General features: G+C 49.1%; 1 protein-coding gene across 2 annotated transcripts in view; it reads left to right on the top strand.

Annotated features, from left to right (window-relative positions):
* TANGO6 (transport and golgi organization 6 homolog) overlaps window positions 1-25,981 on the top strand; it is an 87,726-nt gene that overhangs the window by 31,665 nt on the left and 30,080 nt on the right. For both annotated transcript variants that reach the window (XM_074969224.1, XM_074969223.1), the window contains exons 11-15: window positions 1,079-1,270; window positions 4,113-4,247; window positions 9,862-10,398; window positions 11,688-11,745; window positions 23,543-23,695. In XM_074969224.1, the coding sequence (XP_074825325.1) occupies window positions 1,079-1,270; window positions 4,113-4,247; window positions 9,862-10,398; window positions 11,688-11,745; window positions 23,543-23,695 (1,075 nt within the window). The remainder of the gene's footprint in view (window positions 1-1,078; window positions 1,271-4,112; window positions 4,248-9,861; window positions 10,399-11,687; window positions 11,746-23,542; window positions 23,696-25,981) is intronic.

Here is a 25,981-nt window from a genome sequence, read left to right on the forward strand (position 1 = left end):
TGAAGTTTAATGGTGGGTTTTAAGCTGTGAATAATCCCTACCTTTGCAGACTGCCACTTCTTTGGCTTTCGAGAAGGAAATGCACTTCCCCAGCTCCCTGCCCCGCGTTTCCTTTTCTTCCTGCAGCTTCGTATCCAGACTAACCACTGCCATGGTCCCTGTTCAGTGTTTGCTAGGCCTGGGCCATGCTTTGCTCTCCTTTGCTGCCAGGCAGAGTGTATAATCCGTGTCCTGCTCGCCCCCTTTGGGGTTGGTGCCATGGTGTTATGGCCCTTCTGCTGTGCACAGAGTGCTGCGCTCCTTTGCTGGGCCTCTTTCAATGGCCACCAGAAGAGCTCATCCTGTGTATGGCTGGGAAGGGCCACTGGCAGCATAGGTGCACTTCTGTGCTAAGCAAGCGGGGTGCCTGGGCACCACAGCCCACCACCACAAAGCCCTTCTCAATGTGTTCAGCCGATGTTCCTGTTCATTTTATAAATCAGGAAATATACAGTTAAAATCTAGTTTGCCTAGAGGTCAAAGGGTCTCTGGTGTATCTGAGGCCAGTGCCAAAGCAAATGGGCAAGCAAGGCCCTGGCAGATTTACAGCCTTAAAGTGACTGTCCTTAGAGGGAGGCTTTTAGTGTTCCTGCACCTGATACGTGTGAGGAGGTCATCTGCAGCATTTGGGGCCGGTGGTGGCAGTATGAGGAGAGGGGTGGGAGATCCCGGGCCTGGATAACAGAACCAGCGTGAGATCCTTTTGGAAAGCTTGGGCTTTGGGAAAATGGCTGGAGAAGAACCCCCAAGGCCTCAGTGCAGAACAACCCTGCCTTCTTGCACCTGGAGTGAAGATTCTGGGCTAGGGTGAGGATGGCAGCACAGGGTTGAGGCCTAGCAGCTACTTTAGTAGAATGGACTGCTCTGTGATACTGCCCTGCTGTTCAAATCTGACCTTGTTCTTGGATGTTAGCTGCTGGCAGGTTGCCCGCTGGGTGCCCCCACCTGTGTGGATGGGGCTGTCATTGCCGGTGGCCCTCAAACCAGTTTCCTGTATTTAGCTTTCTTTCTGACGGCCGTGCACTCCCCTCCCTGGCAGGAGCTGACTCACGTGGCTGCAAACGATGAGGCCGGCTTGGATGACGATCCCCTCTCCTGTGAGAGTCTGGTGGAGCTGGAGCAATACCGCAGTCAGCATCTCGTGGGGCAGAAGAAGCAGCTGCTTGTTCTGCAGCTGGTGGCCATGCTGTGTGAGCGCGTCTCAGACACCGTGTTCACAGACATTGTACAGGTAGGTCATGGCAGAGCCCGTTGGCATGGCACTGGCAGCAGCACTGCATATGGCCAATGCCATCCGACCTGAGGCTCACAGAACGACCCTGAGGTGGGTCCTGTATATGTCTTGGCTGAATCCCTTCTGCAAGTGTGACGTGAAGTCAGACGTGGCTGCTGCCTTTCCGTTGACTGAATCTCACGCACTGAGGTGAGGGTGCAGTGAGGAGGGGCATTTCCTTCTGTGACTGCAGGGGAGAATCTCCACCTGAAACCTCAAAGATTTCGGCTTGGGAAAAGGAGGCCGCAGTAGCACTAAGCTTCCCCCAGCCAGCACTTCTGCACCGTGCACGGGTGGGCACCCTGGCGGAAGAGGCAGGGGCTGAGTATCGAGAGCAGAGGTTCTCAACCTTTTTTTTCGTTTGTGGACCCCTAAAAAATTGGGACTGGAGGTGTGGGCCCCTTCAGACATCTTGGCCATCGTCTGCGGACCCCAGGCTGAGAACCACTGGTCTCGGGGGGCCTTGCTGTACTTGGTGCTCCTGCACCATTTCCAACAGCACCTTCTTCTGGGCTAATAAGAGTGCCAATATTGTCCCCCAGCCCCTCGTTCCCAGAGCCAGCTGGCCTTCTGTTCACAGTTTGAATAACGCTGGGAGAATTCAGATGCTCCCATGTTACCCAAGCTGCAGAGGTGGCCTGAGCTGCTGCAAGTGGGTGGAAGGAGCCCCCAACTGGTGGAAATGTGGTGACCAGATACCCTCTGCCCTATTGCCGTGGGGCCCAAAATGGGAGCTACCCCAAAGAACATTACTCTGAATTGAAACCCCTGCATGACATATGAATAGCCAGTAGTCTTCCATGCCCAACACAAATCAACGCTCGGGTGCTCCGTGCTGGCTCCGCACCAGCAGTTAAATGAGCCTCTTCACAGAGTTGGGCTGCATCAGTGCTGCTTGTGGACAAACAAAGGAGTGAGCAGAAGAGCCATGTTAATGTCAAGCTCCATTAGAAATGCGGGAAGCTAAGAGAAGATCAAACGTTTGGGCTGCAAAATGGAGAAGGCCAAAACCAGTTGGGCAAGAAATGTGTGTGTGTTTTTAAACCTTCTTGCAGAGAGTTGTGAACCATGGGGGAAAATGTCTGACCCTATTCTTGACTGCAGACTCGGCATGGAGCATGAGAGGTTTAATCCCTGGCCTTGTCTTACTCTGCATAATTGGGGAGTGCTTTGAACAGATGAAATGTGCCTAGAGAAGGAATAATTGTTGGGGGCTGGAAACCCTGCAGTGTGTTTCTGGAAAAGACCAATTATTATTTATGCACTGAATACTTCAAACGATGCCAAGCACTGTGCTGACTGTGGAGAAGGGCACAGTCCGTGCTGCAGAGCGCTTACAGTCAAAGACAGCCTACAGGAAAGGGGAGAGAGGAGGATTGTTTCAATGACCATATTTGATCCATGCTGAATGCCTGCTTTGCCATTTGACCCCGTAGCTAGCCAGCATGACTTTGATTTGTGCTGGTGTTAATCTAACCTTATTTTACTGAGCTTTCTATTTGTTCCTTACAGGATATTTTAAACCTGGTCCTTTCTTAATATTTTGCACTGTGTAACTCCTACCCATTCTGTATTTACCTAGCTAATATTTCAAGCCCTAGCCTTTTCCTAATGTATTTGAACCCTTAATCCTCCTCTGTCATCCCTCCCAACAGTGATCAGCTGATGAGTCCAATGCCCTTTGTTTCCCAGCACCTCCTCGGTCCTTGCCCACTTCCTACCCTTTTGCTCTGCACAAACCCCTAGTCACCTGCAGAGACTGGCAGTTTGCTCAGCTAAGGTCAGAAAGGGGTAGTTCCTGGTGGGCTGCTAACATACTGATCCCTGGAAACCTTGCAGGGCTCCTGCCCTCGGAGAGGCCTGCTAATGAATGCAATGAGCTGCATTATAGTCATCCAGGGACTGTGAAGGGCTGCAGTAAAGAAGCAAAGAAAAATGCTGCTTCCCTTGGAATAAAGGACTCAGAAAGCCTTGACAGAAGCCAAGCCACTGTTGCTGTTTATAGCCCAGTCTGTCAGTGTGCGCTTTTTAAGGAGTTTCTAGCTAGGCTTTGGGCTAAAACCTGCGATGTATGACTCAGGCGGGGGATGTGAGTGTTGTATTTTAAGTATCAAGTTTCAGAAATATCAGTTTTCTTTCTCAAATTTAAAGGACTGGAGGGAGGGGGAAGGCCTGTTGGTTTGGCTGCAGCCTTGCATTCCTGGTGCTGACAGCCAGGTCTGCTTGTTAAAATTAAAATGGCCAGAACATTGAGGCATAATGTTGCTGAGGTGCTTTTCATAGCAAAGAAAATTAGACAGGCCAAGCTCAGAATATATGAGCAGCTGCTGGGGATTCACATCTTCAGAAACACTTCTAATTTGCTCAAAGTATCTCTCAAACTCCTATGGCTTCCTGGTGCCCACCAAATGAGTTTATAAATAAATTAAGCAAAGCTGCACTGTCTCCTTTTCCCCTGGATCTCCCAGCCTGTCCGGCACTGTGAGCTCTTTGGGGCAGGAACGGTCTATTTTTGTTTATGGTACAACACTGAGCACTGCATGAGTGCCAAACAAAGAATCAGAAGTTCTGCTTCCAAGTAAATACGTCTTTCTCTGGCTCCCCTGGTAGAGGACCATGGCTCCTGTAGTGTGCAGTGCACTGCAGCCAGTCTTCCAAACTGCGGGCCAGCCCACAGGGGTGCAGTCCCATGGGTGTGATGATAGAGTTTGGCTTAGGGACTGAAGGATTATTGTGTCTCTAACTGGAATGATGTGATCTTTCCTTTTCTTCTGTTCCCTAAACTCCCTTCCTTTGGCAGGTGGTGGAATTTGTGGCAGTTACATTGCAGCGGGCATGTGCAAGTCTTGCCCAGGGTTCAGAGGGCACTGTGGAAGCGCAGACTTTGAGCATGTCCATGGGACTAGTGGCTGCCATGCTAGGAGGGGCAGTGCAGGTAAGCCAGGACACAATGGGGTGTGCGCTTGTGATCTGAATGCATGAAAGGGCCTCTGGAGCCCCTGACCAGCAATGCAGGCTACTCTGGAACATGCATGGCAGCCTGTGCATGGGCTGAGAGGAAAAACTAGAATTTCTGAAACTGGATGGTTAGTTTAGATCAGATTATTTTGAAATTTTGAAAATAGAGACTCTTCCCACTCCTGTGCCTTGCCCCTTGGTGCAGACATGGTTTCCCTTCACCAGGATGACTCTTAGGCTGTGGTTTGGATGCTACAATGCTCCCGTCCCTTTTCTCTCCCCCACATCTGCTAATTTTTGTCTGAGAGTGATGCCAAGAAATTGATTCATGCTATTGCATCAACTGGAGTGGCCTAGAGTGTAATGTGGCAAAGGATGTAGCTGTGTTGTAACAAAGGGACCAGATGATTCACAATTGAGCTGTCTACCTGTTGCTAAAGAGGTTACACTTGTACCTGTTTTGGAAGCATTTTCATGCCATCACGCAGGTCTTTGCACTGTTTCCTACTTCATTTCTCAGCCTCTTCCTCCTTCAGTTTGTTCATTTAACCAAGGTCTCTACAATGTGGTGTGTTTCTAACAAAAAAGCCACCAAACCCTAAATCTGTGAACAGACCCAGTGAAGGAGCATGGCCTGGGTGCATATTTAGTCAAACTACTACACTTCTCCTTTAGTTTAGTTCTGTAAATCTGCTAAAGTATGAAGAGGATAGTGATCCTGCATGCGCCTTGTAAGGTGCACGGAAGGGAGCCCCTCTGGGACGCACCTTAGGAGCTCTGCTTCTGGGGAAGGCAGAAAATGTTTTCCCTAGCTACACAACTCTTAAAGCATAAGGGAGAATAAGGCCCTGTCTTGGGACTCCTAGGGTCCAGGGGACAGGTTGTTCTGGTGATATTTTGCCACTTAGTTCCAGATTATGGAGTTTACATGTACTTTGCATGCCAGCAGCTTCCAAGTTCTGGAGAATCAACCTTCTCCTGAGGTGTGTTTTTTCTCTAAAGTAAATAAATCTAGGAAATGACATACAAAAAACTCTGTGCAGCTGAGTGCTCACAAGTGATGAAGTGCCAATTAGTTTCATGCAGAACCCTGCCTCTACCAGCAGGTGTGCGTGATCTGAGTCTCTACATGATCACATTGTATTCCTTAAATATTCATGTTTTTAGTCTGAGATGCTCACGTGTAGCATCTTTTAAGTGCATTACTCTGTATATGCCTGTCAGTCCCTGAAAGTCACTTACATGAAAAGTACACAATAAATGAAACTTATAGGACATCCTCCCACCTATTAAGCAGGCATGGGAATAATAGTGAACATTTGCTGAGCACCTAAGTTTGCAGCTAAATTCACTTTCTGGTCAACCGCCTCATTCCCGAATTATACCAAAGGAAGGCTGACCTGCTGATGGAAAAGGGAATTTGTTGTCTCTATTTGCTCACCAAGTTACTAGAATAACTAATGGGAGAGGAGACACTTTCAGTGAAAACATTCTGGACAGCCTTGGCAGTGAAGTTAGTGTAAGTGTGAAAAAGTGGTGCATGGTGTCACTTGCGTAAAGCAGCAGGAATCTTGTCTGACGCTATGCATGTTCAACAGTAGCCTGTGATCATGTGGTTAATGACTGTATCATGATACATGTGCACAAGAGGAAGACAGAAAGTCAATTCTCCACTCTGCCAAATCCCAGCATTTTAGGTTGTCAGTGGGACTGGGGTGGGGGCATGGATCAGTGTTCACGTCACACTCCCCATCAGTGCCCAGCCCAGATGGGGGAAGCTAATGATCCAACCAGCGGACTAAATTTGGTGATGAATCCTGGTCACGTGCCACCTGAGGCATGTTGTGCGTACACGAAGAAGAAGTAGGACTGGGTGTTACTATTGACTTTTTGGCTGCACGGGGTTAAACTGACAGCTAAATGTGAGGCTGGGAAGGAATTTTGTCCAGGGCCTGGCAGGGTTTTACCTTCCTCTGAACCACTGCCTGGGAGAGTTCCACTCGCATAAGGTGGGCATGTGCCACGGTTGATTTCTTTCCCTTCTGGTTGCAGGGGAGCCTAAAGCACTGAGGGCCATTGTCCCTTCTACTAGCTATGAGCTAAAACAGCGAAACACCGTGTAAATTCAGAGCAGAAGCTGACTCTGCCCTTTCTGTTTTGCTTTCTCACCTAGACTTCTGCTTTCCTTTTGGGGTCTTCTCATTGATCAACTGCCCCTTACCCTCCTCTCTCTGGCAGAGCTACACCTCCTCAGACGCAGAGAATGTGCACTGTAGGTCCGTGCCCCTGACCCACGGTGGATGAGGTAGTGGAGCAGGGCTCCACACTTGTACATGGGCCCCTAAGCCAGACCTGATTCTCACTAGCTCATATCAGCTCGTTAGCCATTATTAATGGAAGCAACTTAATGTGTCCAAGTCAATTGAACGAGAGAGGTTTCCCAGGGCAGATGGTGGTTGACAGCAGACATTTAGGTTAACATTTAGAGCCCTGCAAATCTACAGATATCCGCTTTATATCTGTGAATATCTGCATTCACAGACCATTTTTGCAAATTTTGTATCCCTGCAGGGCTAAGTGTATTGTCTCAAATGGCCATCACAGAGGATATCTATCTTGGTTTTCAATTAAGTGTTTTGCACAATTGTGCAAAAAAATCTCCTGAAACCACTGGCAAACCATTAGCTTCACTACTCAAGTCTTTGCTTTCCCAGATCTAATGATTGAATTTTGAAACTGTGTTGGTCCCAGGATATTAGAGAGACAGTGTGGGTAAGGTAATATCTTTTATTAGACCAACTTCTGTTGGTGAGGGGGGCAAGCTTTCGAGCTCTGTATAAGCTTGTATGCTTGTCTCTCACCAACAAAAGTTGGTCTAGTAAAATATATTACCTGACTCACCTTGTCTCTCTGATTTTTGAAATGCAGTGCAAGAACTTCTTTCCATCCTCTTCCACGTCCTGATACATGCTGCTAGCAAAACCCTGCAGTGCCTCTTGCAGATCCATGACACATTGCTACAGCTTCAGAGGGAACTTCTACCCAGTGACACTCTTGAGTAGCTTGGGCACAGTGCATCTCCCACTGTAAAACAGGGCCTGGGAGGAGCGTGCAGAGGACAGCTTTGTAATCTACCCTTGTGTTGCTGAACCCTGTGGTTCTCTCATGCCTCCCTGCCCCTGCCCTGCACATCCTTTCTGAGGTTGTAGCTCTTATGCTCCCCCTGCTGGCACTTTGCCAGAGCTAGGCGGGTCAATCAGTGCTGCTCGTTAAACAAGGAAGTAAATGAAAAATGCACCTTAATTGCTGCAACCTCGAGAGAAAATATTTGTCAAATGGGAAAGGACATCACTGGTGCAGCAGAGAGTGAAAACCAAAGTAGGTGCGAGAGCCCTGCTCCCCGAGTCTCCCCAGCATATGAGATGCTAAAATACCAGGCATTGACAATGGAGCCTTATTCAGAAGGCGTTGAGGTCTTGTGATTTCAGCGGCGGGCCTGGGAGTTTGGATTTCTGTGTTCTCTTGTTGTGTGGTGTGGGCGAGACCTGACTGCACAGGAGCTCAGTTTTCCAGCCAGAAGAAAGTGGATAATATTTATTTTCCCATCTCCAAAGGGGGCTGTGGAGCCTGATTCATCCGGTCAGTCCTAAAGCTCAAAGGTTACTGTTGCCAAACAGCCATTCCGAGCACATGGGCTCTGCTGGGAGAGGCTCTTTGGGAGATCTGGAGATGGTCTGTCTCCTGCTAGCTTGTTGATTAGGGTGTGCAATCACGCGTCTTGGAAGGGCACGTTTCCTCTCCTGAGGAGTGATCGGTTTCTTGAGCCTCTTGAAGATTCCTGACCTGATAGTAAAGTTTTAAGGCCAAGCAGACATCTCCTGGACAGACTAGAGGCAGCACTGGGATTGGCTCTGGTGGTGGAGATGGGATTGGCCCCGTCCTTGGAGATGTGCTGCAATCCTTTGGGATTGATACAAGCCTTTTGCTGCCTCCCCCCTGCTCCTGCCCTCCAAAGTCTTCTCCCTTCCGAGTTTCTTTTAGGCTTTACGGTGCTGTGTGCTAAATCCAGGAAATTGCCACTTGGTTTATTTTGTCACGCACAGAGCAATTTTCTCCCTAAAGTAGCATCTTCACCCTTTGCTGAGTTCCATTCAATGGATCTGTTGAGGTGTTGGCTACTACAAAGGCAATTGGTCCAAAGTGGGGACATGTTATAATTCTCATGTGTATTTCCTAATAACCCAGCACTTTCACCCTGTCAGTGTCATTTAACAAGTAAAAAGCTATCCACTGGGAAGCAGATTTTAAATCTAGATCGGATCTTTTTCTAAACGATACACTTTAGTTCAAACAGGGATTAATGCAGGGAAGCCATGGTCTGTGTTATACAGGAGGTCAGGTGAGATGATCACAGTGGTGCCTTTTCGCCTTATGCTCTGGGAATCTACAGTCTGTGAAAAGTGCTTTGTGTCCTAGTTCATGTTCATCTCTGGAATAGGCTTCAGGGGCAGGCGACGCACTTGCTGTGCTTTTGAGAACTGTCAAATGATCGGGCTCATTGCCTAGTCCTAGCAGGCGCATTGGTTCCCTGCACACGACTCCTAGCAGATACTGAGGGCGAGGCAATCACTTGTTTCGATTTACAACATACACAAAAGGCTCCTAATCCTGGGATCTGGGCACCTTTGTCATAAAATAGTCACATAAAGGTTGAACCAGCAGCTGCTCCTCGCCTCTAGGCAAGAAAAAAATAACCAAAAATTAACTCAAACCACGAACAAATACCCTCTTAGCACAAGTGCAGGAGATCACTTGCATTCACCCTACACCTGGAGCGTGCTGCCAATCGCCATCTGCACTCATGAAACTAGCCCTCGTCTCTCTCCGTCCTCAGAAGCATAGGCTGAAGACGGGGCCTTGCAGAGTGTTGTGATGGTCATTAATTACCTGTGCACACTTTTACACGTGATCTGTGTGTGCCGCTTGTCAAGTGACTGCTCACACAACTGCACCTGCACATTTCATGCTCCTTTTTGTCCGTGCTGCAGTGAACGTGAGGCCTGAGTAAATGCCTCTTGGGAGGAGTGCCCCCCCGCGCCCCGCTCAGCGGAGCTAGTGCCGTGTGGCTGAACTGCACTACAAGCAGACTGTTGCAGGCATTGGTAGAGGATGCGCAGGAGAAGGAGCCAGTGAGGCTTTACAGAAACCAGTCAGACTGCTTACTGCCGGTCGCTTTCAGCATACGCAAAATCTCTGTGTCTGAAACGCTGCATGACCAGACAAGGACGAGGTGTTCTGGACCTCTGTAGCCACATCTCTACAGGATAGGGCAATGTGAAAAGCTGCTGTCCCACCCCACCCAATGGTCACACTTCCCAGTTTGGGACACACTATTATCTGATCCATCAGGCTCACATCCGTGCTGTGCAGTTACTGAGGTTTCTTATTAGATTCAGCTCCATCAGACTGTCTCCCACCACGCTCTCTCCTGGGCCCCTCAGCTCAGGGGAGTGTTCTCAGGAGCTGCTGTAACTCCATGTGTGCATCTCTCATTTTAGGCCATGCCAGTGACAGTTGTGTTTTTCTTTCAGCTGAAATCGGGTGACTTTGCCATCCTAAAGCAGTTGGTGCCCCTGTTGGAGGAGATCTCCCGCATTCATCTTGAACCTGTCATCCAGGAGCTTGCAGCTGATCTGCGCATCACCATCTGTACTCACGGAGCCTTCTCCACCCAAACTGTTGGCACTGCTGCCCAGAGCACCCTGGGGGAAAAAATAGGGTCAAGAAGGTCAGGAGGACAGACCCACACAAACCCCACAGAAAGACCTGAGGACAAAACAGCCGGGCTCATCCTGGGACAGCCACAGAGTAATGAAAATTGCAGCCACACAAACAACAGCCTGACCAGTAACCCCAGTCCTAAAGGAAAGAATGGGGAATCCACTGTGCAGAAAGAGTGCCCCGTTGGGACTCCTACAGCAGACCACACCCCACAACAGCTTCAGGAGCTCCTCTTATCAGCCTATGACCCGGAAATCCCAGTACGAGCAGCTGCCCTGCGGCGTCTTTCCCGTTTGTTAGAGCAGAGGGATCCAGACGGACTAAAGGCTCAGGAGAAACTCCTCAAGGTAGGCAGAACTCAGGACTAAAGCTTGCTTGCAGATCACGTTTGTTTAATGTGCTGATTCCCTTCTGACACTATGCCACTCTCAACCTAGTGTCATACTTACTGGCTTGTCTTCACACTTATTACATGACAACACACCTGGGACAATGTGGGCACTGGGGGAGTGACTCAGGCTGGCCATACACATGTCTGGGAAGAGCATGCAGGTCCTTTGTTGGCAGTTTTTTTCTGAAGAGCTCAGCCTTCGTCCTCCTCGTGGCCCCAGCAACTCTTACTGTGTTCCCCCTGAACTGTTGGGGTTTGTTCTCTCTCCTCCCCGCTCCATGAAGCGGTAAATGTGATGATTTGGTAGACCCAGTTATTGACCCTGCTAACATGAGATTAACAAGGTTCCTCTGGCCCAGCATGGCTAATGTCCCCAGGCACTATTCCCATGTTGGCCTCTCATGCCCCGCCTCTGCCCCTTATTCCTGGGTTCAGGGAGGAGTAGAGGTCACTTCCATTTTTCTCTGGGGCTAAAGGAGAGGAACCAGAGTTAAAGCAGGAAAATGCCCACGGATCTCTGTAAGTGAACACCTCGCATCCTCCCTGTGAATAGCTAAGGAAACAAATTGTCCTCCATGCATTGCAGGGCTCAGGGGCGATTCCTGAGCCACTCTCCACCCCACAGCTGGAAGTCTCTGCTGTAGTGATGGGCAGCTGAGGAGTCAGTGTCTCACTGGCAGATTTCATGAATCAGTGTTACCTTTATGGCAACCATGACCCAGGCTCAAACCCTTTAACCAGGGCCACGTGCAGTCCATGATGCTGTGGGAATCCACCCATATGACAGCTCTGAGAGGTGTAAATGTCCTCATTCATCTCAGCGGGGTGCTAACTCTCAAGCCTAGTTGTGATGATTTAAATTGTCAGCGTTTACTATTTCACTGCTGGCAGAAGCATCCGGACAACGTACTGGTCCCTCACTGCTGGCTGCAGAGGCGTGTGTTGGGGTCAGGAGGCAGTGGAACAGCTAGTTGCTGTCAAAGTTTAGAATTTCAAAATTTCTTGTTGCTCCAGACTTGCCTACAAGATGGAGAGAAAAGCTGCTTCCCCACAGATCACACAGGGCCTTGCTTGCAACTCCAGCTTGACCACAACGTACAGAGGCTTCACTCAGAGGGGTACGGTCAGCTCAGAGAAATGGGGAAGTATGGATAACACCCCCAAGTGTGTGGGACTGGAGCTATCTTAGGTGAGAACATGGGTCTCACACCCCTAAGAAGGTAACTGGTGTGCTTTGTCCTCCAGGTTTTCTTGGAAAATATGGAACATGAGGACTCCTTTGTGTACCTTTCTGCTATTCAAGGTGAGTGCAGTGCCCAAGTTGCCTGAGTTTGGTGTCTGTTATTTTTCTAAGGATTTGCTAGTTAAACGTGCACACTGTGTCTGTCATGCAGAACCCTTCGCTCCTTTCAGTTCCGAGAAGTGTCTGAGCCAAGACAGCTACCAAGAGAGTAGCACAATGATCACTGCCTGGGTGAGATAGGTGGGGCAAGATCTGAACATAGGATCGGGCAGCAGAAACTGCTGAGTTCCAATCCAAGCTATGCCACTCTCATATTCTGTGACCTTCACCTCTGTGCCTGTTTCCCTCTCTCAAAATAGGGATATTTCCTACCTCCTGGGCTCCTTGAGGGTTAATGTGTGAACTGCACTTGGCAGAACAATACTTTTAGACTGGCCTAGGTAGGAAACTTCTCTGCCCAATCTGTTGTATCCTCCTTGCCAGCAGTAGTAAACACCCCAGTCTCTGGATAACCTGCTAACAGTGAGGGGTTAGCTTCTCTTTCTCCCTCTCTAGCTGCAGAATCACACAGACACTGGTCACTTGTCTGCAGCATGGTAAGGAAAAAAGAAATTTCCTGTTTGTGCCATCTGCACCTCTCTACTCTTCTTATATTGATTTGTACTGAAACCCCTATTGTAATGTCAGGGAGGGCCTTGTTCCCTGCAGCATCCTGCTGTCTTTAGGCCAATTTGTGGGAGTGTCTCTCGGGGCAGTTTCTCTGAGTGTCTGAGAGGCCATTGTAGTCCAAAAGGTGGAAAGGTGCCCAGTTCTTGTGAAGTTCTTCACAACTGGGTCTGTCTTTGTGTCCTCTGTGGCTTGGGCTGTAAAGCTTTCTCTGGCTGCCATCAGTACTTTGCCCAGAGTACAACAAAGCTGCTTCACGGAACTGAAGTTGGAGATCAAATCATCATGACTGCAAAGGGAAATGAACGAGCGGTGATTGAATTCCAACACATTTAAGCCAGGAGAACACAACTGTCCTTGCATCTTTTGCCCAGCTGTTCCCAGAACGGGTCTTGCTGGGAAAGATTTGCTTTTAGAACAAAAGGAAAAGCAAACATTTTACATGGCTTCAGGTTTTGCCTGGGAGCTGTTCCCAGCACCATCTCATGGTTGAAATCGGGGTTGTACAATTGTCTGAAAGTGGGGAACAGATTTTTGGTCTAACAGAACTAGTAGCTCATGATTCCTGCCACCCACTCGGGTGTGACTAATGCACATGGAGGCACAGGTGCTGTATGTTTCGCTGTTCAGATGAGGCAAACCCCGTTCCTTGGTAAGCCATACCGGAGGGCATGTTTCCCACTACGGTTAACTAACATTTGTTTTGTGATATGTATGAGTCCTTTGTGTTCCACCCATGCTCTTATCTGTGAACTGCTAGCATACATCAGCTGAAAGGTTTGGCTTGTTTATTTAGTTTCATTACCAATTAAGCCACTGATTATGTTCCCCTGCTGAGGATGTGCTGTGGCTTTAGTGAGTGTCTCATCCTCAAACACTGCACATTCCCAAGAAAGTCAGAGGCAAGGCAGGAAAGAATTCCCTGGAAACCAGAGAGCCAGTGGCTGGGAAATCCAGGCTTTATGCCTCCCAGTCAGCAGTTTGGATCCATATGGATTTTCTGCTGGGATCACAGGCCTCCTGGCGCTAACATCTCTTTGGCTTTGTCTACACTAGAGCTTTGGTCATGTTGTAACTCAAGGCAGTTGATTGCCAGTTAACTTGCGTTAACTAACATGATCATAAATGCTAATCTAGACAGTCCACGAAAGCGTGTTGGTGGCTGTGTTAGAATTCAGAGTGGTAAATATCTTTTCTTCAGCTGAGTGGGCAAACAATTCGTTGCTGTCACAGGCTTGGTACAAGGCTTCTCCATCAGAATGAAGGGAAGTAGCACAGGATGCGGGGTCGGTGACCTCCGTGCTAGTCAGTGCATGCAGCTGTTAATAGAGCACAGGTCACTCTTAGATTTTTACAAAGGTTGGCTAGTAGGTGTGCTCCCCAAACTGGGCCACCAGGGAAAGGCATTCCTGAAATACACAGGAGAAGGGAAGGGTGGGGGCAGGCTTCTGGTACCTGTGACCCATGGGCAGTGGATTCCAAAATTGTGACCCGAGCAGCTGCTGTCCCAGGGAGAGTAGCATTGTGGGACAACTGCTGGGGGACTGTTGGAGGTGACACAGATAGTTCAGTGGTTTTATGTCGTGTGGGGAGATGGTGTTACTGTTTCGATGTAACAGGGGGGCTACCTCAGTGAGAGACACATGTAGCTGTGGATATTAGGTCAACATAGCTTTGTAGTGTAGACTAGGCTGAAGTGCCTCTTGGTCCATGGTGCACACCGTGCACGTTTGGAACTGGGAGTCTGACACCAGAAACTCTCCTGAGCTGTTTGGTTCTCCAACTATGAAAGCATAAGCCATCCCACCACATGGTGAAAATACCTGGGCTCTCCTAAAAGGGGAAACCTGTCATTTCTAGAGGAACACAGATGTTTGTTTAGCTGCTTATAAAGAATTGCAAGGTGATCTGGCATAAAGCTGTACCAACATGCTTTACGGACAATGAACAAATAAAGAGCTACTTGCGAAGAAAAGCTGTGGTATCCGGACTCCAATCCTATTGCGTGCTACCTATCCAAACAATCCCCTGTGGTTTCCATTCTTCAGTCTGTTCCAAACTCTTGGGTAGTGCTGCTATGCGCTTTTAAAGGGGGCTCCATGGCAGGGATGGGATTAGTTGCTGAATCCAGCAAGGAATTGCGCGGCTGCACTCTGAAGTAGCTGCAAGTGCTGGAGCAGTCCTGCTGAGGGAATTGCTGTAATCAAGCTGTACGGCTCCCTGGGTATATTTGCTGCTGGGAGGTCATGGTGGGGAAAATAAAATCTCTTCCTAAGAAACCTGTGCATGTGAAGAGAGGTTAATAGCTTGCCCATGCATTCTGTTCCATGGAAATGGCTGCCGAAAATGGTGCCAAGATTCCTGACTTTGCTTTCTACCTTAGACTGAGTCCCTGCAATAAGAGGACAGACACAGGAAGAGAGATCATCTGGAGAGATCTTATTCGGCATTCCAGGAAATCTCGTATTGGGGTACCTGGGCGGGTTATTTTAGTATTCACCACTTAGTAATGGGGACACTATCTCAATAAAACCACTGATAGACGGGGAATGGATGCTTGAGGGATGCCAGATAGCATAACCGTTGGGAATGATGGTCATCTATTACCCCTAACTGATCTCTAGCCTTATAGGTGTGACTAGAGCAATGTCAGACATGAGGCCCAAATGACACATTCACAACACAAGCTTTCATTATTATTTAAAAAAAAAATTGTTGTTTCTGGCTCTCAGGGTTGATAAAAACCCTTCCAAAATGTGACCTAAGTGTAAGCAGTGTAGTAGTGATTGCTTGACTCTGCAGACAGCCTGAATCAGTGGCTCTGAGAGGTCTGAACTCCCCAAAGCCCTATTAATCTCCTCTATATGTTAACCCTGGAGCCCAGTGATGACACTTTAATGTAACCATTATCTATTCAATTAACGATCACTGTAGTGCATGGAATGGGGAGGAAGGTGGCCACGGGGAGTTGCTGCAGACAAGGATGTGCAGAAAGAAAAACAGACGCAGTTAAGAGAGAGACAAGGAAGGGAAACACAGTGAGGAAATAATGGTGATCCTGTGGGGGAGCAGATTTCCCTACGGCTGCCGAATAAGACAGTTGGGTTCCAGACAAAACATGTAATGACAGTAGTGCAACGTTTCATTGCTACATAAAGACCAGAGTCTCCCCTGGATCTCTGATGTTGCTGGGGTGCCCCTGTGGATGGACAGGCGTGTGCTGCACAAGACTGACACTTTGGTCCATGGGCCAGAATTAAAAATGGGATTCAGCGCTTGCCACAGGATGAGTGCAAGGCCCCTGGACTGGCACCCCGGGGAGATGGTTACACGTGCACACCGTCTCCTGCAGTCACCAGGTCCGCAGCCACAGCTGTTACCAAAACTTCCATTTCTCAGGCTTGGGCTACACTTAAGTTATGCCAGTGTCACTTGTTCTGCTTGGGGAATGGGTACAAACTGTACCCCGTGTCATGTCTTCACAAGATCTGTGCTACACCCCAGCTCTTGGAGGAACCCCTTCAGTGGGTCCCACTCTTTCCTTCAGGGCTGGCCATACGGTCCCACCAGCTCCTAGACTTGAGCCTCTAGGCTCCTGCTTCATACTGTGAGCTCTGCCCTGTGTGTCCAACTAACAGACACCTGGTAGAGTCCCTGAAGAGTGTAAAAAGTCTAATGGGCCTCGGCAGTTGTTTGCATGAGGCAAACTTTCCCAGACAGAACAGGGTTTATTAGTCACCTGGAATGCAGCACTGGAAGTCCTCAGGTTAGCATAGAGAAATAAAGATTAAGACATAGTCTGTCTGGCCAAGATAGTGCCATCTGCCATCCAAGCTGCTGTGGACCCCATTTCTGGCTCTCTCTGACCCTTTGTCAGTCCCAGGGGAGAGCAGTCCAGCCGCTTCCAGAAGTGAACTCTTTATCCCTGCCTGCCACCTCTGTCCTTCGTTTTCAGGCAGAGCCATGCTGAATTCACATACTCCACCTCTGAGCGCTTCCCACTGTTAAGCGTTGATTGCTCAGTCATTGCGGGGGGAGGGGGGTTCTCATTGTCTCTGTAGATCCCGTTTATTTGGGTTGGTTTCAACCAGGTCTTTAATGACCCATTCATTCCACCCAGGCAGCGGGGTGGGTGCGCACACCTCGTGCCTTCTAGCTGCCCCAACAGCAGACTTACCCCTTTTTCACCTACTTGGTAGCAATGTTAAGTACAGGGGGACACAGAGATACACATAGGGTTCACAAAAATATTACAGAACATTACCATTTCATCACAACTAGCAAAAGCATTCTTGGCAGAATAAACTGTCCCCCCACTAGGAGGGTTTTCTGGGGTAGCTCTACCGGTATATCTGTACTTTTCCAGTGTAGACAAGGCTGACGTGTGACAGAGTTGTCACTTGCCTGCAACCGTCTTTTCGGGTGTATCTGTAATAGAATCTTGAATAAGACCTTAACTCTACCTTTCGGCATCTAATGCTTCCAAATCTTAAACACACAAATCTAGTACTGTTGAGCCAGATGGGGAACCAGGCCATGCATCCTAGTCAGTCTCATAGATGTGCATTGTTTCCATCTCTGACCCAGGTCTCTCTCCTCAGTAGACAGATCTTTCTTGTGTATCGCTGGGTTGGGTGCATAAGGTAGCATTGTTCCTTTGGAAGGAAAGTCTTAGGGACATGATCAATTAGATTCTTAGAGGGGTAAACAATGTATTGCTTAAGAGACGCATAACTATGGAGGAAGAAAACCCCTGCGGACCTGTAGCGAAGCGATGACTCACTGGCGCAGCGCCTCCTGCTGGTTATCTCAGGAATTGGCTCTCTAGCATATGGAGCGCTTCCTCCTGGCCGGTGTTTTCCTCCTGGACCCCGGTGCCCCTTTACCTGGGGTCCTGTCCCCTGGCAGTGCCCCCACATTCTGGGTCCCCCTCCCAGGGGAAGCCCCAACCCTCTATCCCCACCTTGCCTCAGTGGCTACTGCCAGTCATCATCTAGCCCCCGCTCACTGTGGCGACTGCAGCCTGTAATGGCCACTCATCATTGGCAAGGGGTTAGGACCTGCTGCCTTTGCCTATCCTCGGGCTGCCCCGCTGCAGCCCCAGTACCTTTGGTAGGCCTGCTGCCTGGGGGTTTACCAGGCTGGAGCTCCCCAGCTCCCTTGCCCAGCACTGCTCCACTTCAGGTACCTTCCTCTCAGGCAGCTAGCCCTTCCTACTCCAGGGCTAGAGTGAGACTCCTCCAGCTTCTGGCCCACAGCCCTCTTATCAGGGCCAGCTGGGCCCTAATTGAGCTGGCCACAGCTGTGGCTGCTTCCCCAATCAGCTTAGCTTGGCTGCTTTTAACCCCTGCTTATCAGAGTGGGGCAGCTGCCCCACTACAGGACCGTACAATTAGTTACCTCTGTCTCTGAACCTCCTCTGCAGTGCAGCAGAAATCTGAGATGAAGGCAGTCTGGGGTGGTTAAGACTGGGTCCTGAAAAATTCCCAAACCCCAGTCTGTCCCCACTTCTCTTGCTGGCTGGAGTAGGAGCAAGAGAAGAAATACCATATTTGCTGTTTGTAATTGATGACTGGAAGAGCAACCCTTCCTTCCGAAACAACTGGAAGATTAGCTTATCAGTACACTTTCCTCTCTGCCTGTACAGTCTTGAGTGTGATGAGGTTATTCTTGCCCTGCAGGTGAAATATGCACGCATGCTTAGATAGCGTTTGAATGATTCGTGTACTGTGGGCAGCTCCTCACATGTTTAGCAGCCGCTTACGGTTCTGATTAACTGTGACAGTTTCTTGTGGCGTTGAGTCACTAAATATACACAGAAGTAACAGGTTAGCTAAGATTAGAAAGCATTGTCAGTCTTACACTGTAAATGGCCTTCGGGGATGTAGGGCATAGGTTGAGAGCAGCTGATGGATGCTTTCGGCAGGTTCCCTTTTCCTCTGAGCGACACATTCTGCTTCTGCGGTAGGGCTTTCTTGCAAGTGTGTTGGAACTTGCAAGCTGTGTAGGCATTGCTGAGAACTGAAATCAGGTCTCACCCCAGAGCATGATATAGGAAGGGAGAGGGGTCTGGCATTATCCCACTGTATCTATGTAGGCTGGTGGCCAGTAATTGACAGGGAATGTTAGATCATTGATACTTATGATTTGGGGTCTATGGGTGGGGGCTGCTACTCTGAGGATGGGAGGAAGTTAGATCTTGTGTGTCAGCCCTCACCACTGCCTGTGTGCTTGTCAGGGCCATGAAAGCTTTGTGCCACGATATAATTTTCACAGACTAGTATCTGCTTTTTATTATGTTGACAGTCAAACCCAAAATAAGTCTGCAGTCATTTGAGCTCAGTTCCAGAACTGCAAATCCTGGACAAAGCATGGCAGTTCGGAACACCTTCAGGTCTCCTGGCTCTTGTACTGTGCTTTAACCATAAGGTCATGCTTCCCTTCAGGGTCGTTCAGACAAAACAGCCAGGCATGTTCAGATTCCCTATTTCTCAGCCTCTGAGAGTCTCCAATGTTTTCATTCTGTGGCTCAGTCCTGAGAGAGAGCACTTACACCCTTCATGGACTCATCCTTTCCTACCATCCTAGTTGTCTGCTGGTTGGTTCTCAGTATGTTTGTTGTAGGATGGCTCCACATGGAGTACCCCCCCTCCACCAGCAGTAGAACTGGGATGTCTGCCTCAGTTTCCCCTCCTTTGAACTGTTAAATAATTTCTCTCAAACATGGGCATCCAGCTTGATAGCATGCTAACTAACCATAGCATGTTGGCTTTGTTCAGAGGTCTGAGCAGAGGAGCTGTGTGGTGTGTTTAGTAACCAGCTAGGTCATGTCTCTAGCTCAGCCTGAAAATTAAACTCAAATTCTGAGTTAGTTTATGAATCATTATGGGTATTACTGTGGTGCCTAGGATCCCTCGTCCCGCACCAGGACGCCACGGGGCTAGGCTCTGTACAGACACAGAACAAAGACAGTCCCTGCCCCAAAGAGCTGACCTTCTCAGTGTAAGACAAGAATCAACAGAAAACAGCCTGGTGGTGGAGGACAAGGAGACGAGGAAATACTACTGGTCAGCATGACAGGCTCTGCTCTCAGCACACCAGGAATCAAGCTGCCGTCAAGTTTTTTGTAGGCATCACAGTGAATTACAACTCAGCAGCCAGGATCAAACAATGTCAGAAAGCATAAGGAATGGGCTGGTGAATGACACAGAGAAGGGTCATGGGGGCTAGGTGGGTGAGGTCAGATCTTTTATTGGACCAGCTTCTGTTGGCGAGAGACAGGCTTTCGGCACAGCTGCAACACTGCGTACGCAGACAGGTGCCCTGTAAATCCGTGGTGCAGCCTCACCTGGACACCGTGTGCAGCACTGGCCACCCCATCTCAGAAAGGGTCTTCCAGAGCTAGACAGGGCTGAGACATACAAGGAGAATGATCAGGGGCCTGGAATTCAAGGGCCTCCTCAAAGCTAAGCTCAGACCCAGGCGTAGATCCTAGAGATATCTGTTCTGGCTGCAGGTAGGAGGGCTGTGCAATGCTGGGCGTAGCTTTTTTGCGTGGGCAAAACCTGCTGTTAGTTTTCCTCTCTGCAGAGCAAGTGGAAACAGTTTCCCATTGGTTTTGCCAGTGCTGCGATTTATCTACATATATGGCAGGGGGGAAGTCGTGTGACGGAGGTGGTTACAGATCTAAAAAGGAAAAATCCATGTACTTCCTGGCCTTTGAGATGAGGCTTCGGCTCCAGCTGCCTCATTTTCTCCTGTCTGCAGGGCATTGGGTAGGGATTTCTCTTCTTTTCTACCTAATTAGGGTATGGCTAAAAGGAGTCACGTCAGTTATATCAGCAAGACTTTCATGTCAGTTTTATACTCCATATGAAGCTCATTACTCATTCAAATAAAGGCCATAGCTCCGATGCCACTCATTCCTGCCCGATAGTACCCTCTGCTCTTCTAGTCTGGGCCTCTCCCATCCAGCGGTGCCAGTGCGTCTCCATCCTAGTCGGCAGCACCCTGCATTATCCCAGCCCTGACTTCCCCCCACGCACAGCTATCAAGTTTTTTGTAGGCATCACAGTGAATTACAACTCGGCAGCCAGGATCAAACAATGTCAGAAAGCACAGGCCATACTGTCCCGGTCTTTACCTGCAGTTCCATCAGGGTCTGCGTGGAGATTCCAGGTACACTGCACCTGGGCCTGACACCAAATTTTAACCAGGATTCCAGAAGACTACTAACTTACTGTGTCCTTTCCCCTCCCCTGCTCCAGTACCTCCAGCACTCCACGTGTGTGGGCGAAGATGTACATTCATTTCATAGCTAAACCCAGCCAACTCTCAAAACTTCCAGTCTTCTGCTAGAATGAGTTTCTCCAGGAATCTTTAGGTTATTAGCATGGGTTTCATGTAACCTGGAGACTACTGGGGAGAGGGGGGCGTACTCTACTAAGAAGGTGAAATAGCAACTCCAGAGCTGAGAGATACACAGTGCACAGACTGTTAGAAACAGATTTCGTGAGCTGTCTCCTCTCATCTGCTGTGGTGTTCAACCTGGAGCAGTACAAGATGAGTTACTCATGTGACACGAGCCCATTCTGATCTTCAAGAGAAACTTGTCACATAGTAAACTTCCAGCCCCTGTAAAAGCTATTTATTAATAGACCGGCAGTGCCAGAGGACCACAACCGTGGGCTTATGTAAGGAGCAGTTCATTGAACTAGTTAGGGCTTGTGGGACAATGCACTCTACGCAAACAGCACTCCATTAAAGCGCACCAGCAGGGTCTACACAGGCCAATTACAGTGCCCTAAAGTGTTATTCATTAGAAATCAACCCCACCCTACCCCCTGTAGAGCCTACTATCCCACTGTGTAGACAAGCCTTAGTGTACGGGAGTAGGTTGCTGGAAGTTATATTGAACCGGAGAGTAAACGGTTCGACAGACAGACCACATGAGCTGAACGTGAGAGAGATTTGATACGAAGGGGCTGTGTTTAGAGGAAGCTTGGCTAGGGTTGTCTTGTTGATGTCGATGGGGTTGAGGTCTCTTATGAGCGCTCAGAAGTGTCCGAGGAGATAGGGACGTGGGAGCTGCCTTGCAGAGCTCATAGGCGTACGGCCAAAGGGAGAGGGAAAGGGCTAGGGGCCAAGGTTGGTTCATTTATTGAATTGATGTGACCCAGGCTGAATTCCTGTTGTGACTTGGTGCTGATGCCTTGATTTTTCTCATCCCAGCCTATTGGTCTTTGCTGGGAAAGCCAAAACCCGTGGCCTTGCCCCAATGCCTTGTCTGTTGTACAGCGCACCTTGAGGCCTTGCCTTTTCTGTGTTCAACCTCAGCCTTTGTTGTTTGTTTGTGACTCTTGCCTTGCCAGTGATCTCCAGGCCAGCACCATGCTGCAAGAACCTCGCCAGGGCTGAATCCAGATGCCAGCAATTGTGTTCACTGACGGGATGCTGAATATGGCCTGTCCTGGTCTGTGCTACGCGCAACATTGCGTTCAGCGCTGTCAGCTTTTGGTGACAGGACTGAGCCCTGGAAAATGGTGCACTGGACAGTCCTACCAACCCTCGGGCTGCTAGGGCCTGGCTCATAATATTGGGAGTGTTCTGGAAGCCCCAGCTCCTTCAGTCATATGCCTACAGAAGGGGCTCACTCCATTTGGAGTCCTCCTGGCCATGGAGAAAAGCTGTAACGTAACCCAGGTACACCCCAAAGGCTCAAAGTAGATAGCAAATAAATCCCCAACCTTCATTCTTGTTTGAGTCAGTCTCATGATTTTGGGGACCTGCCTTGGAACTTTGGCTCACCAGAGATTGGAGTACTGAGGCCAGGGTAGGACACATGCTGTCAGTCCCCAAGTATGGTGTTTGAGGGAGGGTCTGAGAAGAGAGCAGTGAGGGGTGCAAAGGAGACCACTATGTTGGGTCATAAACTCCCTGGTGTTCTCCCACAATCCCCATTGCAAGGCAGGTCAAAGAGAGTCCATCTTAGGCTACAGGGTGAATTTGTCTCCGGAGCTTAGCTGAGCACTATTAAGTGCCGCAGTGCTGCTGTTTGCCAGCTCAGGCGGCTTTCAGTGATGCTTCGACCCTTCTCCTTCCCTTCAGTTTTGTAACTAGTTTTTGCCTGGTTAACATCTCCTGTCAGTCTGGCTGCGCACTGGTCACCCCTGCCTACTCGCTGCAGATAGGTCTGGGGAGGAGTGAGTACTCTGTAGCTTGATTAGCTGGCCCCGCTCTCCAAGGGCACAGTCAGTGCCATTTTTTCTTGGGTGACAGTGGGAGTGATGGGCTGGCCCAGAACCTGCAGGAGAAGAACTACCTTTCAGGTTCCCAGGTTGATACAGACAGCAAGATACCGTGATCCTCAGGCTTAAAAGCATGAGGAGACGGAGACTGTTTGGCAAGCGTGTTGACGTGTGCTAGAGATGCCAAAGTGAACAAAGACCATTAAAATCCCCCAAACTATCAACTGACGCTGCCTTGTGCAAATAAAAAGATTTGCCTACAACCTGCCTCTTCTAATCACTGTAAAAATCTCCATCTGCAAGCTCTCTTCCTTCTCATTCTGTGCCCCAGTGCATGTCTGCTGGTACCCTACAGCTATGATTGAGATGCATGGATGACAGCTACATCCACCACACAAAGGGCTGGAGCAGTAACCTGTACTGCTAACAATTGCCCAGCAGCAATTAGTGGGAGGTGGGAACCATGGTATTTTACAGCTCTGCTCAGTCACTAATGGAGCTGAGATGGGGGGGGGGGTGCATTTTGCAGCTGCAAGACCAGTTTTCCCACCCCACCCATATTCACAGATCCACAGGTGATTAGCCCTTGGGGCCGGATACTCTTAGCATTTTATTGGTCTGAGAAGTAAAGTGGTAGTTTTGGGTGTAGCTGAATGGGAGTCTGTTGCCCCAGGGAGGGACTGACCTGGAGGGTAGAGCCCTCGAGGCAGAGCAGCTCACTGAGCAGAGAGGTAGTAAACCCAGAATAGACCCTGAGATTGATTTTCTTCTGTAAGTTCACTGTGGTTTGGTGCTCCGTGGTTAGACATCCTGGGTCCATATGTCCAGGTGCTCCTACCTATTCTCTCTTCAGTTATCCTAACAACTGTGTATACTACGTACTCTCCATCCTCTGCCTTATATTTTAGATTGAATCATGTACCCCTTTTTGTTTTGAACGTCAGGTGTTGCCCTTCTGTCAGATGTGTACCCAGAGCAAATCCTCCCCTGCCTACTGGCCCAGTATGGCTGCACTTCACCAGGCACCACAGGACCCCAGACTGCAGAGACCAGGATGAAAGTGGGAGAGGTGCTGATGCGGGTAACCCGGGCACTGGGTAAGTCTACAGCAGTTTCTCTTTTGGAGGGTGTACCAAATACTGCATCAGAGCCACTTGTACCATTACTCTTGTGTATGGCCAAGGGCTTTTATTGCTGTCTGTGTGTCCATGTTCCAGTGAAGATGGTAGAAAACTTTGAAGTTGAAGTTTTCACTGCAAATTTTTAGTTTATTGAATTTTTTTTTCAGATCTACAAAAATAAAACATACTGTGAAAAGTTTGCACTTTCCAGTAGTGACTCTTCTGTAAGTTTGATGGGTTAGTACTGGTCACTTAAACCAGATGTGCCCAGACTTTACCCAGCTGAGGTCACACTGGGAATTTGAGGGCAGTGTCTATCTGACATAAAATGAAGAAGACAATAAGCAACATCCTCTTTTACTGTTCGTGGCCAGGCTGCTTGGATCAAGATGGAACATCTGTTTGGTGTGACGGCTGCACTTTGGTCGCCCTGACTTAAAGCTGCTCATTTGCGACTTGATTTTCAGGTGTGCTGAGCAACTCCAGCTCCTGCTGACTTCAATGCACACCCCCTAAAATCAGGCCTTTAGCACATTAGAATAGTTATCAGAACTACATGCCATGCCCAAATGAATGTTCAACCATTAGAATCGCACTGCTGTGTAAAAGCCCCAGATGCAACCCACAGCTCCAGCAGGCACACCAACCCACTCCTTCCCCAAATATCTACAGGGGTAATGAGCCTGGCAGTGTGTCCAGAAGGCTAATGAATTCCAACCCTGACAAAACAAGGGAGGAAGCAAATCCAGGATCCAGAAGCCTTTGTAAAGAACGTCCCGCCCACCACCCACAAACCAATGGGATTTCAGCTTGAGCACCTCTGCTTATTATGACTGCAGTGGCAGGTATTGCACAGGGTGAAGGATAGTCCCCTGGGTAAGTTGTCAGCACAGAGCACTGGTGTAATGTGCTCTCAGCATGTCATGGAGACATAGAACTAACATGATCGTTTTTAAGGAAATGCTCAATAGATTGGGCTCCATGTCCTTCCCTTTATGATCCAAATAGATTGCCTGTCCCTTTAAGTTAAATAGCTGCTGGTAGAAATGTTAACCTATTTCATGTTTTACAAAGAACTGAGATTTCTATCCTAGGTTGTAGTTTAGGAAAAACTTAAGGGTAGTTCAACTCTAGAACAGCCTTCCAAGGAAGGTTGTGGAATCCCCATCACTAGAGGTTTTTAAGAACAGTTTAGACAACCTAGACCAGTGGTCCCCAACCTTTCTTGTGGGAATAGCATATTGCTATTCCTAGAAGACTGTGGCAGGCGCCAAACACCCCACCACCAAAATGCCGCAGCCGAAAAGTGGCAACGGGAAGAAGTGCCGCCACCGAAATGCCACTGAGAAATGGCAACGCTTCTTGGCGGCATTTCAGCGGCGGGTTGTCCTGCGGGCGCACAGAAATGCCCTGGCGGGTACCATGGCACCCACGGGCACCACACTGGGGACCCCTGACTGAGACCATCTCGGACAAGTGTTTAACTTGGTCCTGCCTCAGTGTTGGGGCTGGATTAGATGACCTCTCCAGGTCCCTTCCAGCCTGACATTTCTATGGTTCTTCGTGTATTTACCCCAGGCAAAATCAGAGGGGAAAATTATCAGCTGGGCTAGTGACCTGTGAGCTGCAGTTGGTTGATTAGACTCTTCCAAACTTCAGTGCTTCCCTGTGGAAGGGAAGGGAAGGTTTGGGCAGGAGGTGCTGTCATGTTAAACAACTACCTGTCTTCCACCTCAAGTCGATGATGGAGTTTGGCAACTGAATCATAAGTTACTCAGCAGAGAGCAGAACAGCAGGAACTTGCAGCCCAGGAAGGTCCAGACATTGCTGATGCTGGTGGTTTTTGTCCTTGCTGCTGCCAGAGTCTCACTGTAGAGCGGGTGTTGTGGGATGCCAAGACACACAGGGTGGAGGGATAAAATAAAGCTGGACAAGTCTCTTCTGGCAGCTGCTGTAACAAGTAATACCTAAAAGTGTGCCCTGCCTCTTCACAGGCTAAGCTAAACAAACCAAAAGGAAAAGGAGCCAGGATTTCCCTTCCTCTCCTGACCTGAAGGTGCTTAGGCTTTGGCTTCCCCTTTGTGAATCAGGAGGGCTGGATGCAGGTCTCCCCCAGAGGAGAGGTATTGGAACCTCAAGGGGAGTCCAGGGCTCAACATACTGCCTCCACACCGCTTATGTTCACCCAAGAGCTAACCTGGAGACCCAGGCCTGCTAACCAGCTGAGCCTCCAGAACCCGATCCTCCCGGGAAGGAGTGATG

This window comes from Natator depressus, chromosome 12 (assembly GCF_965152275.1).
Source record: "Natator depressus isolate rNatDep1 chromosome 12, rNatDep2.hap1, whole genome shotgun sequence".
NCBI lineage: Eukaryota > Metazoa > Chordata > Testudines > Cheloniidae > Natator > Natator depressus.